General features: G+C 39.4%; 1 protein-coding gene across 5 annotated transcripts in view; it reads right to left on the bottom strand.

Annotated features, from left to right (window-relative positions):
- The window catches only part of IL1RAP (interleukin 1 receptor accessory protein), a 143,902-nt gene that overhangs the window by 81,867 nt on the left and 47,400 nt on the right, over positions 1–14,635 (bottom strand). For all 5 annotated transcript variants that reach the window (XR_009262091.1, XR_009262092.1, XM_058730838.1 and 2 more), the window contains exon 2: positions 13,393–13,457. Coding sequence is in view for 3 of the 5 variants with exons in the window: in XM_058730838.1 (XP_058586821.1) it covers positions 13,393–13,456 (64 nt within the window). In the remaining 2 variants the exon portion in view is untranslated. The remainder of the gene's footprint in view (positions 1–13,392; positions 13,458–14,635) is intronic.

Raw genomic sequence — 14,635 nt, 5'->3', positions numbered from 1 at the left:
AGAGCGTGCAAGGGAAGGACAGAGAGAGAGGGAGACACAGAATCTGTAACAGGCTCCAGGCTCTGAGCTGTCAGCAGAGACTGACATAGGGCTCGAACTCAGGAACCACAAGATAATGACCTGAGCCAAAACCAAGAGTCAGATGCTTAACCCAGTGAGCCACCCAGGCACCCCCAGAAATATCTATTATAAACTAAGCTCCGTATCAACAAATGCAAAATTATACTTTTAATGTTTCAATTGTATCCCCATGTTACTGATATAACACATTATTTAAGCATCTTTTACCACTGGATATTTTTGCAAAGTTTCCAATATTACCTATTTTAACAGTTGTATGAAAAACAAAGTTGTGACTACATCTTGATACACTTCTCTGATTATTTCCTTAGGCTATATGCGTAGAGGCTCATTACTAGGTCAAAGGGAGGCACTGTAGTATCTTTGAAACAAATAGCTCCAGTGCCCTCCACAAAGCCTGTTCCAAGAACACTCTGGCCCACAGGGTATATTAACACCACATCTGGCATCTGGTTGTTAGACCACCATATCCTGGCCATTGCTGGGTGGGATTTGTTCTCTTCAATCATTGCCAAAGTAATGGGTCAAGAATGGTTGGTTCAATTTGCATCTATCTTCTTACTTATGAACTTGATCCTTTCAACTATGATCAATTCAGTTTTATCTTTTTTGAACTGCCTGAAATGCAAGTTAAATATTTTTGAGTGTTCATACAAGAGTTCCTTAATGACATCAACCCTTTGCCATATTCTATATTTTCCAGTTTTTCATTCGCCCTTTAACTTATAATGCCAATGTTTATGTAGTCAAATATAGCAAACCTTGAACGGCCCCTACCTTTGATGATATAGCTGGAAAGGTATCCTCTACCTCAACATTATGAAAAAGTTTGCATATATTTTCTTCTAGTACTTTTTAGGATTTAATTTATTTGTTACCTTTAAATATTTCATTCAACTGAGATTTTTTTTGGCGGGGGAGGGAGGGGGGGGAGGCAAAAGGTAAGAATGTAACTTTATATTAAAGAAAGTATCCAAACGTTCTAGCACCTAAATATATCTTTTCTCACTAACTCTGGATGCTACCTTGGGCAGCTGCCAGCTGTAGAGCTGGCTTCGTTTCTTTTCTGGATTCCCGGTTTCACTTCAATCTTGTCCTCTGAGGATTTCTTACCAACTCAGCAATTCATTTTAAAAGACATTTATTTTTAAATGCAGCATTTCTGGTTGCCTCACAGCAGAAGGGTTGTTTAGGAGACCTTGTCCATCATACGGGAGAAGCTGAAATCTTCTCTAATCTATTTCCCACATAGCAGCTAGCATGACCATGTAAAAACTAGATAATGTCAGGAACCAGCTCAAACCCTGTCAATGACTTTCTGTTGCAGTGAAGGGAAATGTGACAACACCCTTAATATGCGCTGGATCCTGCCCACCTCGCTCTCCCCCTAGTTCTTGCAACTAGAGCAACACTGGCAGCATGATCCTCACAGCTGAGGGTCTCCACACAGGCCATCCCGCTGCCTTCCCTTTGCTTTGTATAGGTGGTTCTTTCTCATCCTTCAGTTCTCAAGAGAACGTCATCCACTTGAGTAGATGTTCCCTAGCCACCTGACAAATGGAGCGCCGTCTGATTTCTTTTCATCAATGTAATGACCTGTAGGTAATTTTCACAGAACTGTCTTTTAAAATGTGTTTATTTACTTACTTTCTTCTGTCCCATGCTCTTCCGAAACTATAAGCTTCATGGGAGCACAGATCATTTCTGTCTTATTTACAAATAAATTACAGGAAAGCCCAGCGTCTAGCATACATCCATACACTATGAATGAATGATTACAAAGTGTCTTACTCATCTTTACATTCCCTGTGGTAACAAAGTTTTACACATAACAGATGCCCAGGAAACATCAACTGAGCTAGGTTTCACATCTCATCATGGAGAACCAGTTTTCCTAAATGTAGAGGTTATACAGACCTCTGACGTGTTCCTTTTAAATCACAAAGGTACCTTCTCAAAATAAAGGGGGAATACTTACCATCCTTCTGTGATTAAAGTATTGCATACTTTATTTATTTATTTTTTTTAATTTTTTTTTCCAACGTTTTTTATTTATTTTTGGGACAGAGAGAGACAGAGCACGAACGGGGGAGGGGCAGAGAGAGAGGGAGACACAGAATCGGAAACAGGCTCCAGGCTCCGAGCCATCAGCCCAGAGCCTGACGCGGGGCTCGAACTCACGGACCGCGAGATCGTGACCTGGCTGAAGTCGGACGCTTAACCGACTGCGCCACCAAGGCGCCCCTAAAGTATTGCATACTTTAAAACAGATAACTAATCTATGGAAAACACTGATTTCCCTGAGACTGAAGGGGATTTGTGCATTAAACCTGAAAAATTTTTCAGGTACTCACTTCTGGAGTGTTTGCAGGGAGTGAAATAACATATCTATGTATGGATTGGTGATAATGCTGCCAGCCAATCTTTTGTGCACTTGCTGGACCCAGGTGAGTGTTACTCTGGCTATTTTGTTGCCACATACACCTACATACAAACATATACACATACACAAAAGTGACAGTTTCTGAAAAAGATAAAACATTCCAGCTCCATCAGGAATAAAATGGAACTTGGAGTGAAACCATCATCAAATTTCAAAATTCACACCCAATCACTGCCAAAGTCTAGCAGGGGAAAAAAAAGCTGATATTTTTAGACTGAAAAGAATTTTCTAGAGCTTTACACTGTTGGGTACCAAAAAACTTTCTGAGCCATATGTAAATATCATTTACTAAGTCCCCAAGCACCCTGGAGGAAGGACAGAGCCTGCTGTAGTTGGGTAAGAAGGAAAAGATAGGGAGCTACAGTTACCATCTCTGAGTTTGCCCCACGGGAAGCTAACTGAACAACGGCAAAGCCATCTTGCAGTATACCAAAGTTAATGGTTTCCCACTTCACTCAAACCCATTGCATCGGCACTGAACCACCATACCTTCATCCATCTGTAGCCTTGTTCAGAACTGCTCTTTCCTTTAGAAAACTTCTTATAGCCTTGGGAAAATGTGTCTCATCTGAATATATGAAGTCAAAGTGCACTGTATATGTTTCAGGAATCCTGGAGCAAATCAATTTAAAATAGTATCTGCAATGTGAAAAATCACATCCTGTGTTTTGTTTAATTGGTTGAGTGTTTCTTTTTGCAAATATATGTGTTTCACTATATCAATTACTGAAAGACAGCTTTGGTTGGCATGTTTAGAAGGCAGAGTTTTAACTGTAAAGAATTCCGTGGCAATGTGGTATAGCATAACTAGCATGCGTGCATTTTAATATCAGACAGGTATACAAGTTGTACCACTCAATAGCTCTAGTAAGTTACTAAGCTAATTTAACTTTTTAACTCACTTTTCTGAATCTAGGGTTCCTCACTGGTAACAAAATAAAAATGCCTATCCCTATCTTATGGGGCTATTCAAAAATTTATGTAATATTATATATAATCATAATCCTTGGTTCAATTGTTCAATTAATGTTAGTTCCCCAACCTCCTTTTTCTTCTATTACACACACACACACACACACACACACACACACACACACACACACTCCACTACATAGTTATTACCAATTCACAAAAAAAATTAGAATAAAATAGATTTAAAGCCATGCTTAGCTTAACATGATCTTCCTTTAGTGATTAAAAAAAATCCAATAGTGTGTAATGTTTCATGTTTATTATTGCCATCATCAATTACCACTGCATTGTAGATGAGAGAATGGACCCTTGTAATAACAGGATATTTAGAGTAATAAAGGTGAGATATCTAAGAGTTGGCTCTAATAAAGCAAACAGGAACAAAGACCCTGCCTTCACTTTCTTCCTGAAATCTCCCTTGGTATGTCACTAAGAACACTGCATGCAGTGGGAGTGACTCCTCCAACACATTCACTTACTAATTGCTCTATTCACAATTTCCATGATTTCAATTATTCTCCAAAGCTACACCTTCTTCCTAGACCTGAATACAAGCTGGGTTTCTACTGAGCCTCAAGCAAATACACTGCTAATAAGAAAGACATGTTATAGCTCATGTCAATTGCAAACAACAGCAGATTGTTTCTGCCTTAGACCTTAGGAAGGCAGAGTGTAAAGGGGGATACAGAGTCTGTCACTGTCTCCTCTTCATTATTGTGAAGGCCACGATTAGCTCTTTGCTTCCACCATATCTGCTGTACAGTTTCATCAGAGTTGCGACCAGCAAAGCAGTATCCCTGGACATGTTGATGGCTCTCATGGTTGGAGGTGACCGTATTTAAGGAAACCTCTACAATATGCATGGCTTTTATTTGCTCTCATCATTTTTTTAAGTTTATTTACTTATTTTGAGAGAGAGGAAGAGAGTGAGCACACGTCAGGGAGGGACAGAGAGAGAGGGAGAAAGAGAATCCCAAGCAGGCTCTACACTGTAAGCACAGAGCCCAACACAGGGCTCAAACTCACCACGAGATCACGTTGTACACTTTATGGACTGAGCCATCCAGGTCCTCCATGCTCTCATCATTTTAATACATTAGGGATGAGAAAAAGAGTCAGAATGTAAAAAAAATAATAATAATAAAATAAAAAAGACCTAGATAAAAAAGAAATGTTTAAAAATGTTTGAAAGAATACCATCCAGGAGTGCCTGGGGGGCTCAGTCAGTTAAGCGTCTGACTTCAGCTCACGTCATGATCTTGCAGTCCGTGAGTTCAGGCCCCACGCCGGGCTCCGTGCTGACAGTTTGGAGCCTCCTGGAGCCTGCTTCAGATTCGGTGTCTCCCTCTCTCTCTGCCCCTCCCCCATTTGTGCTCTGTCTCTCTCTGACTCTGAAAAATGAAAAAACCTTAAAAAAAAAAAAAAGAATACCATCCAATACCATCTATTTCCTTGGGGAGGCGGGGGCGGGGGATATATACTTGGGTTGGTATCAAATCCAGTGAGCTCCTCTGTGGGAAGACTGTCTCTGTGTCTCTATCTCTCTTTGTATCTCTCTCTCCTTTTCTCCTCCTCCTTCCTCTTTCCCTACCTCCCTTCCTCTCCCTCTCTCCTCTTTCTCTCAGTCTTTCTGTCTCTATCTGTATCTCTTATCTCTTCTCTCTCTCCCTGTCTCCCTTTCCCTTCCTTTTCTCTCCGCCTCCCTGTTCCTTCTCGTCATAGTTCTGTACCTTGAGTAAAAAGTGCTGAAGAAGCATTTAAAATCAAGCCATGGATGTCAAAAAGTCTTGCATAAGAGAAATTCAATTCTCCCTAGGGGACCAGATAGATCAAAAAGTCCAAGGCAAATTAGAAAATATGAGGATAATATTAATGCTTTCTCTCTGAAAAGCAAAAATTAGTTCATCAGGAAAACTTTTGGGGGCAGTCTGAACTCCCAAAGGATCTAGAGAATAACAGAGTTAACCCAGGCTCATCAATTTAAGCTATTAGGTATAATGTGTTTAAACAGCAAACAAGCCCATGGTGAATGATTAAAGGTTTCTCCCCAAAGAAAAAAGGGAAAACAAAGTTATATAGTAAATAATGGTTCACGATGGTAGGGACCCACTTGGGAACAACAATTTGTATATCTGCGTTTGCTTTAACAACAGTACAGTCCTATATTTCAACTATGGTTGTACTTGTAGGTAAGTTTAAGTAATTAGAAATCGAAACCCACCATGTAATATTAACAAAAAATTATATTTACATAGAAAAGCCATTGGTGGCTGATGGATGCACTCTCTTTCTGTTTCTTTCCTTTCAGGAATCTACATTTACAGTGTAAGCCCTACAAGTTCCACTAGGAAGCATAGTTGACGATACTCTTCACTTGTTCCCTCTTGTTGGTGTGGTCCCTTTAAAGGGACCATAACATTCTATTACAGAAGTTAAGGTGGAATGCAAACATCAGTACCTTCATGCACATATCAAAGTGCACACTCCTGCCTACCTCAGGAAGCACTTTAAAAAATATGAAAGTATTTCGAAAGGGCTGATGAACAAATAGCCTTAAACTATTAGTTCAGACTCTACAAACACCATGGGAACGTGATATTCATTTCTCAGTAATGTACAGTTATACCAAAAGTTTGATTCTGACAGCAGAAAGAGAAATAAAATTCATGAAAACAATAGAACTCCACCAAGTCTAGTTTATTATGGGTGTGACTGTTTTATCTGTTTTCTCTCATTTTCTCTGCCATCTTGTATTATCATTGTGCCTATTGCCTCTAAAACAGAGAAAGACAAAAAGAGGGCATTTTTGTATTTCAGCTTTTATAGGTTTGGATAAAAGGTACTTGAAATTATTTACTGAGGTCCCCAGAGTATTTGTAAAATGGATCCATCTCTCTCTGTGCCTCAAAAATAAATAATGAGAGATACTGGCCCTTAGTGGATTTCAAAATACAAGTATCATTGTGTTTTTATCTTGAGAGTACATATATATATTATTTTATTTTAGTGTATATATGTATATAGTGCATATATACATAGTGTATATATATTTTTAATTATTTTTATTATATATATATACATATATGTGTGTGTGTATATATACACATATATATACCTCTATACACACATACATACACATACACACACACACACACACACACACATATATATTTAGTGCATAGGATTTAGTCACTGATCATCAAGACAGTGGTCTGGTTTTACAAAGCTCATCATAAGGCAGAAACAAAGGTTTGCAAACACCTTGCAAAAATGAAGGTGTTTAAACCTTGAATGAATTCTCATAAAGCAGACATTGTCACCTATAACCCCATATACAAAATGTATTCCCTGCAAAAATCTGGGTTTCTCTTAACTAATGCAGCCATGTGAAGGAAGAATCAGGTCATTTCTCTAAACATAGAATTACCACTGTGATACAAGAAGCTGTTCAGGAGAGTTTATATTTGCAAAGTTAGCATCAGGCCAATAAATTATGGTACTCAAATCTCTTTTCAATCAAGCTACAGAATACCTACCTTTGGGAAGCATAAGCAACTTAAAAATAAGCATCAGGGTGTTTCAAAATACAACAAAAGAAAAAAAAGAGGGAATATATCTGCTCCCAAGGAGAAGCATTTAAAGGACACCAGGGTGAAATGTTATAATTCCAATGACCTTTAGGTCTAAGAATAAAATGAAACTGTATTCTTCAGACATTCTCAAATTGTTTCGACTAAATTGCATAGAAACGAAGTATGTTCAGGATGACCAGCCATGAGCAACAGACAGGACTGAATGTCACAAGTACATCCAAGTATGGAGTTTTTCAGAAAGCATATTCAGATACTAGGGAGCTACTGGGATTGGCAACAAACTAAAAAAAAAAAAAAAAAAAAAAAAAAAGCTTACCAAAGCTAAAAGAACGATTACATAGCATCAGAAATACTATAAGCCCTTACAAAAGTAAGATACACACACACACACACACACACACACACACACACACACACACACACGAACCAGCCAACTACATCTAAAATGTATTAAACACAAATAGTCTCTTCACCTGTAAGAATTCCTATCCCCAACCTACCCTTGTAGCTTGGCTTCTAAATACCCTCACATTGTCCAATAGTCCAACTGCACTGTTCTGGTCCCAAATAAGAGATACATTATCTCCAAGAAAAGAGCAATTGTTCTTTGACTGGGATGTGTTCTCTCAGAGCCCCGTACCAGGCTAGTAACTTTCTCTGCTCTCCCATGGCATTCTGTTTGGTTATTTATTTTCTCTTCTCTCTGTCAGACTTGACTCTAAGACACTTACATAAGAGCCTACCCTTATTGTCCCGGATTCTATAATATGAAATTGTCAAACACATGATCTTTAGACTAAAGTAAAATCATGGTAAAAGAAATACTTGCCATTTAGAAATTGCTTATTTAGGGGCTTCCGATGGCTTAGTCAGTTAAGCATCCAACTTCGGCTCAGGTCATGATCTTGCAGTTCATGGGTTCAAGCCCTGCGTCGGGTCCTGTGCTTACAGCTCAGAGCCTACAGCCTGGAGCCTGCTTTGGATTCTGTCTCCCTCTGTCTCTGCCCCTCCCCTGCTCATTCTCTCGTTCTCATTTTCTCTCTCTGTCTCTCAAAAAATAAACATTAAAAAAATTTAGAAATTGCTTATTTAAATAAAAGGAAGAGTGTATCTGTGTTTGTCCATAATGTGTAATAATTCTCATAGTGCTCTTTAATAAAAAATCAAACAAGAAAGCAGAATTGGCTGAAGCTTTGCTATTTTTGGTTGGTTGGTTGGGTTTATAGGTAAGGTCACAGTGACCACAGACTGATTAAATGACTTCCTTAATGTCATTAAACACTCACAAAGTGACAGTCAGAACTTAAAGCAATGTCTCTCGATTCTTGGTAAGCCAGTGTTTTTACTTATTTATTTTTCATAGTGAAAAATAAATAAATAAGTTATTTATTAGTCACTCTCAAAAAGCCAAAAGATTATTTCCACCCTTGGCAAATTTCTCAAAATTAATGGCAATTAAATCACAGGATCTTAACCTCTATTAGCAGAACAAAAGCCTAAAAGAAGGCAATGTCATTTATTTTTTAAGCATTTATTTTGACAGAGAGACAGAGAACATGAAGAATGGAGGAAGGTCAGAGACAGAGAATCCCAAGCAGGCTCTGAGAGCCCAATGTGGGGCTCAATCTCATGAACTGTGAGATCATGACCTGAGCCGAAATCAAGAGTCAGAGCTTAACCAACTGAGCCACCCAGGTGCCCCAAGAAGACAATGTAGTTTAAAGGAAAGAGGTCTGCTTCGGGAGTTGAGGCAGTCTTCAGAACCTAGGTCTACTGGACATGCCACCAGACCACTGTTAACCTAGGTCATTTCTTTGGTTCTTCTTTTCCTAAACCATAAAATGTGTGTAAGAATCTCCAGGTTCCCAACCCCAGTCTCCATTGTTTTCTGTGACATTAATGACAATGTGTCTGAAATCTAGCCCTGCACCTGGCACATAGTCATCTGTTGACCTTGAAATAAAAAACAATATTCAAAGATCTGTGTGTGTGTGTATGTGTGTGTGTGTGTGTGTGTGTGTGTGTGTGTGTGCATGCACCTGGAGTGACAATGCAGTGCTATCTTTTTCACATGGTCTCTGTAACAAATAATTTTGATATGGCAATATTTTTTAAAGTCACCATATTACATGTGGTGCCATTCTCAACCCTGTCCCCAGTGTGGAATCACAAATTGCAAATATTTATTTCTACTCTAAAGGCAGTTTTAACAGTTCAACTTCCTAATATGTTGCCAATGGAACACACCAAAGGAGAAATGTGTGACAAGTTGCTTTCAGAATTGTTGCAAAACAAAACTTCTTTGAGTTTAGTATCGGAAATGTTCAATACCATAAGAAGCAAAAATGGGAATATTGAATTTTGAGCTTACAGTGCAGTGATTTTCCTCCTGAAGAAAACAACTAAGGTGGGGGGCGGAGGAGTCATGAGGGAAGATATTTCTTATCTAAAAAGTGCAGAAATCTATTGAGTGGTTCTTTAACAGTTAGTGAAACCTGTGACACTTTGGATTTTAATCTTTTTTTTTTTTAATTGTGTGAGGATCTAGTTGAAGTCATAGTTATGTTACGTATTAGCTTTGTGACTTTGGGTAATTCACTTAACCTCTTTAATTCTAATTTTCTTTTTCAAAACAGGTGGTTACAACAGCCTGACCACTTTATATTTTGGGAGTGAGAGTCAAATGATATTGGATATGTAAAATGCAAAGTGCTTTTTCAGCAAAGGAAGGTTTATTATTACCACTATAACTACCACATTATAATATCACCATTATAATTATCCAAGCTCTAATTCCTTAAAAGTAAATGCTTTTTTCTTAAGCGTTTGCTTTAATGGCCACCAGAGATGAAAATATTGCTTCCACTTCCCTGAATGAATAAGGAAATCCTAGTATTGCTACCAGGAAGATTGTGTTCTGAGGTCAGAATTCTGTGCCTTGAAGTCCAGTTCACTGCACTTAAAACACACTGCATGGAACTAAAGCTCTTATGTCAATATGGCTTCTTTTTTAAATGTGGGGCTTCCCAGGAGTGCCTGGGTGGCTCAGTCAAATAAGTGTCTGACTCTAGATTTTGGCTGAGGTCATGATCTCGGTTCCTGGGATCAAGCCCCAGGTATGGCTCTGAGCTGACAGTGTGGAGCCTGCTTGGGATTCTTTCTCCTTTGCCCCTCCCCTGATCATGCTGGCTCTCTCTCTCTCTCAAAACAAAGAAAATTATGTTTTTTATTTTTTTTTAATTTTTAATGTTTATTTATTTTTGAGAGAGAGAGAGAGGGAGAGAGAGCACAAGCAGGGGAGAAGCATAGAGAGAGGGAGACACAGAATCTGAAACAGGCTCCAGACTCTGAGCTGTCAGCACAGAGCCCAACGTGGGGCTTGAACTCACAAACAGTAATTTCATGACCTGAGCACAAGCCAGATGCTCAACCAACTGAGCCACGCAGGCACCTCTAAAATTATGTTTTTTAAATGTGGGGCTCCCCTTAAAAGAAGAGACCACACAGAAAGGCCCAGAACAACCAAACAAGACTCCTACTAATATCATATGCATGTACATTGATTTAGGGTTTTCTGGCTATTACCCCTTTATTCTTCACATCAATCTGTGATTCCATTAAAGCTGGGAACATGAAGCATAGGAAGAAGCTCATGAAAGGCCAACAAGTCTGCCAGCATCTATATGGTTGTACGAAGTGATACCTTGATGTATGAGAAGTTGGTTGATTCCCCCAACACGTGCAATGGTCTCTTTTATCCCCTAGTAGCCCAGAGTTAGTTGCTCCTTTTATTTTTGTCAACAACGCTTCCTTTTTGTTCCTCTTCCTCCAACTAGGAAGTGCATCACTGACACAGACACAATATACCTTTTCATAAGGAAGGCAAATGAGTATGTGCCAGATGGGCTGAGGGGATTACAACATGTTTCCTGCTCCCATGGTGACTCAATGGGGCTGGTATGAAAACTTATCTTATTCAAGAAGTCAGCTTCCCCAGCAGAGTTATGAGTCACAGTTCCTGGGTAGAAAATTCGCTTTCCAATAGCATTTGGGGTGGGGGGTGGGGGACCTCCTTGGATGGATTACAGTAAAGGTCATTCAGAAAAGCAACACTGCCAGGATGGCTGGGGAGATACCAGTACCCTCAAACTTCTGAGATCTCACTGATCTCTCAACAAGAGTAACATGGTCAACTCTCCCTTTACCTTCAAGGGGAGGCAGGACATAAAACCATATCGATGAATTACTGGTATGAATCCAAACAAGTTCCATTATAAAATTGGCCAATTTGGGCAAAAGGGATGTGAAGGGACTTTTTTCCATCCATTTATGAAATATATATACAGAGAGAGTGCCTACTATGTGTCTATGTACCAATCATTACTGCAAGTATTTGGGTAACAAACAAAGAGGACAAGTCCTTGTCCTTGCACAGCTTACAAGTAGAGAAATTGGGAAGGGAGGAGAAAGGGAAGGGGGCAGGGGGAAGAGAGAGAGAGAGGAGAAGAAAAGAGAGGAGGGCAGGGAGGAAAAAGAGGAGAAAGGAGGAGAAGGAGATAAGAGAAAATTAGTATAATGTCAGGAAGTGATGAGTGTCATAAAGGAAACTAAAGGTGGGTATAGGAATGTGTGATTGGCAGGGCTATTCTAGTTAAGGTGGTTAAAGAAGGCTTCTGTAAGTAGATAACATTCAAGCATAGAACTAAATCAAATAAGAACTGATTATAATCAGGGATTATGTTCAACATGTTTAAAATTAAGGACATCACAGCACTGACCAGTCACATGAGACACTCAATCGAACAGGAAAGATGCTGGTCTAAACAGCCAGTAGATCTGTGTACTAGTGGTTCCCAGCTGCATATCAGTCCAGGTTAGCAAATATGCTTTCCTTGTGAAAAGGGTCAATGAGGTTGGAAGTTATCTTTACTTCTCTCAGCTTTGAGTCGTACTCTGTCCTAGTTATACCCTTTCTTTAGTGCTATTTTTGGTTTCCGATAAAATGCTTTAAGTGGTATAGAAAAACTGAAACATACCCAGAAAAGATAATCAGGTTGAAGAGGGCTCAAATCCATGGTATGTGAAGAACATAGGAAAACACTGTCAAGGTTATATGATCACTATTTTAACATTTCTGAAGACCTCTCACACAGGAGAGGAATTAAAATAATGGTATTCAAAGTATTCTCCATGGTCTTCAGGGGAATTATACATGAGAAGCTTCTTCAAATGAAGATATCTAGGTTCCTTGAATTAAAATTAGACTACCACTGGATTGACTATTTTCTACTTAAATCAAGCCGTTGAACCAGAGAAATGTGGAAATGACAAAAACAAATCTCAATCATGTATACTAAAAAGCTTTGTAAGAACTTGGCCAGTCCAAAGACATATGGGCTGCAATGAGATGATTACTAGGTAGAGTTACCATGGAACCATTCTGGGCAGTAATTCTGGAGATGAGAGGAGCCCTGAAATGATGAACTTTTGAATCCCTTGTGAATCTGATTTCACATGATCCAGTTCCGTGATGACCGAGTTTGATTATTCAAACTCAAACAAGCTTTGGCTGGCTTCTCTTAAGAAGAAACACCCAGGGGCACCTGGATGGTTCAGTTGGCTGAGTGTCCGACTTCAGCTTAGGCCATGATCTCATGGCTCATGAATTCGAGGCCCAGGTCGGGCTCTGTGCTGACAGCTCGGAGCCTGGAGCCTGCTTTGGATTCTGTGTCTCCCTCTCTCTCTCTCTGGCCCTCCCCTGCTCATTCTCTGTCTCTCAAAAATGAATAAACATTAAAAAAAATTTTTTTAAAAAGAAGAAACACCCAAAGAAAAAAAAAATGAGCCTAATGATAGATTCTTTCTTTCCTAGATAGAAGCAGTATGACAGGAACCCATCATTCTTAAAAGGTCTCAATGGACTGTTAGCCCCAAGGCCTCTTCCACTACGTCCTGAAGTTTAAAAAACAGGGTCATGCTACCATCTCTGTCATTTCTTGTCTCAGAAGACCTGAGGTGAAGGGAAAGAAGCCAGATTCTGGTTGGCTTGGATATGATGGAAAATTCCTATATTTAGACATACCAGACCACTGCCCCAAGTACACTCTGCCCCTTAAAGACTAAAGGTGTCAGTGGTCCTCCCATCATCAAAATTCTATTTCTTTCATATCTGTGATTCTATGGTACCACAAAAGACAATGGATTTAAATATTATTTTGTCTTAACTCATTTTTCAGAGAGTTGACACATTATACCCTAGAGGTCATCTGTACCTTAATAGATTGCCAAAAACCATTCACTTACCTGAGGCATCACTTTGCAGGATCCCATAGAAGTAGAGACTCATTACACACCACAGAAGTCCCATCCTGTCAACATAAATACAAAGTTAAGGGAGAGTACTTATCACTCTCAAGAGTTTAATAATTACTGCATCCCCATGCTGACTGTGGACGGGGACCTGTTCTAACATGTTTACAATATTAACAAATTTAATTGCAGGAACCAACCAATAAAATAGTTTTTTTTTTTCTTTCATCACCCATACTACAGATAAGGAAACTGATACAAGTTTAAATAACATAGCCAACCTCTTTTGCCTAGAAAGTGGTAGAATAATGGTCAAGATCCAGCAGTTTGGCTCTAGAACAATCTCTCAATCATTCAACTATAACTGCCTACTTATGAAAAATATTCCTCTTCGATGTTTTCATCAGGAGTCACATTTCTGGCAGATAAATTTGATCTCTTTAGCATTCTCGTGGTCTGGAAATATTTTATGACCCAGGCACTTCTCCTTCTTAGTGATAAATAGAAAGTCTAGAAATCCTGGGTTCAAACTCGGTTTATAGTCCACTACACTCTGACTTTATAGCAGGGGGAAATATATAAACCTCATGTCCTGCTGTGCCTGCTCTCCTCTTCTCCTTGGAAGAGACAAATGATGAGGGTAAAGTCGGGTTTCTGTGACGGTTAGCCTTTCTATTGATAACCAGCTGAACCAGCAAACTAGCAAGAACTATGCCCTTACATTTGGTTGCATGATCTCTAATACAGAAGGCCTAGAGATTTAACAATCCTGTGAAACTTATTTCCTTACTACCTTAGACATACCTTCCCCCTGATAAATCCTTGGTAGCTACTGATACCTGGATATTTCTGAAAAATTCCATATTCAAGGCTGTCGCTGTTTTGAACACAGCAGTCACCTATGGGTGTTTACAGAGGTCTTGATAACTTGTCCAGATCTCATTTTTAGTAAGTGACAGAGATGGGATTTATGCCACATCCAGCCAATAATAGCCCATGACACAAGGTTCACAACCATAGGGACCCAATAATCTAAAAAAAGGTGTAAGAGGTATTTGATAGGGTGGCCACACAACAGCACTTTTAATGAGACACGTGTGGGGGCACCTGGGTGGCTCCGTTAGTTAAGCATCCAACTTCGGCTCAGGTCATGATCTCATGGTTTGTGAGTTGGAGTCCTGCATCAGGCTCTGTGCTGACAGCTCAGAGTTTGGAGCCTGCTTCAGATTCTGTGTCT

This window comes from Neofelis nebulosa, chromosome 5 (assembly GCF_028018385.1).
Source record: "Neofelis nebulosa isolate mNeoNeb1 chromosome 5, mNeoNeb1.pri, whole genome shotgun sequence".
In the NCBI taxonomy this organism is placed as follows: domain Eukaryota; kingdom Metazoa; phylum Chordata; class Mammalia; order Carnivora; family Felidae; genus Neofelis; species Neofelis nebulosa.
This window is presented reverse-complemented; position numbering and strand designations above follow the sequence as displayed.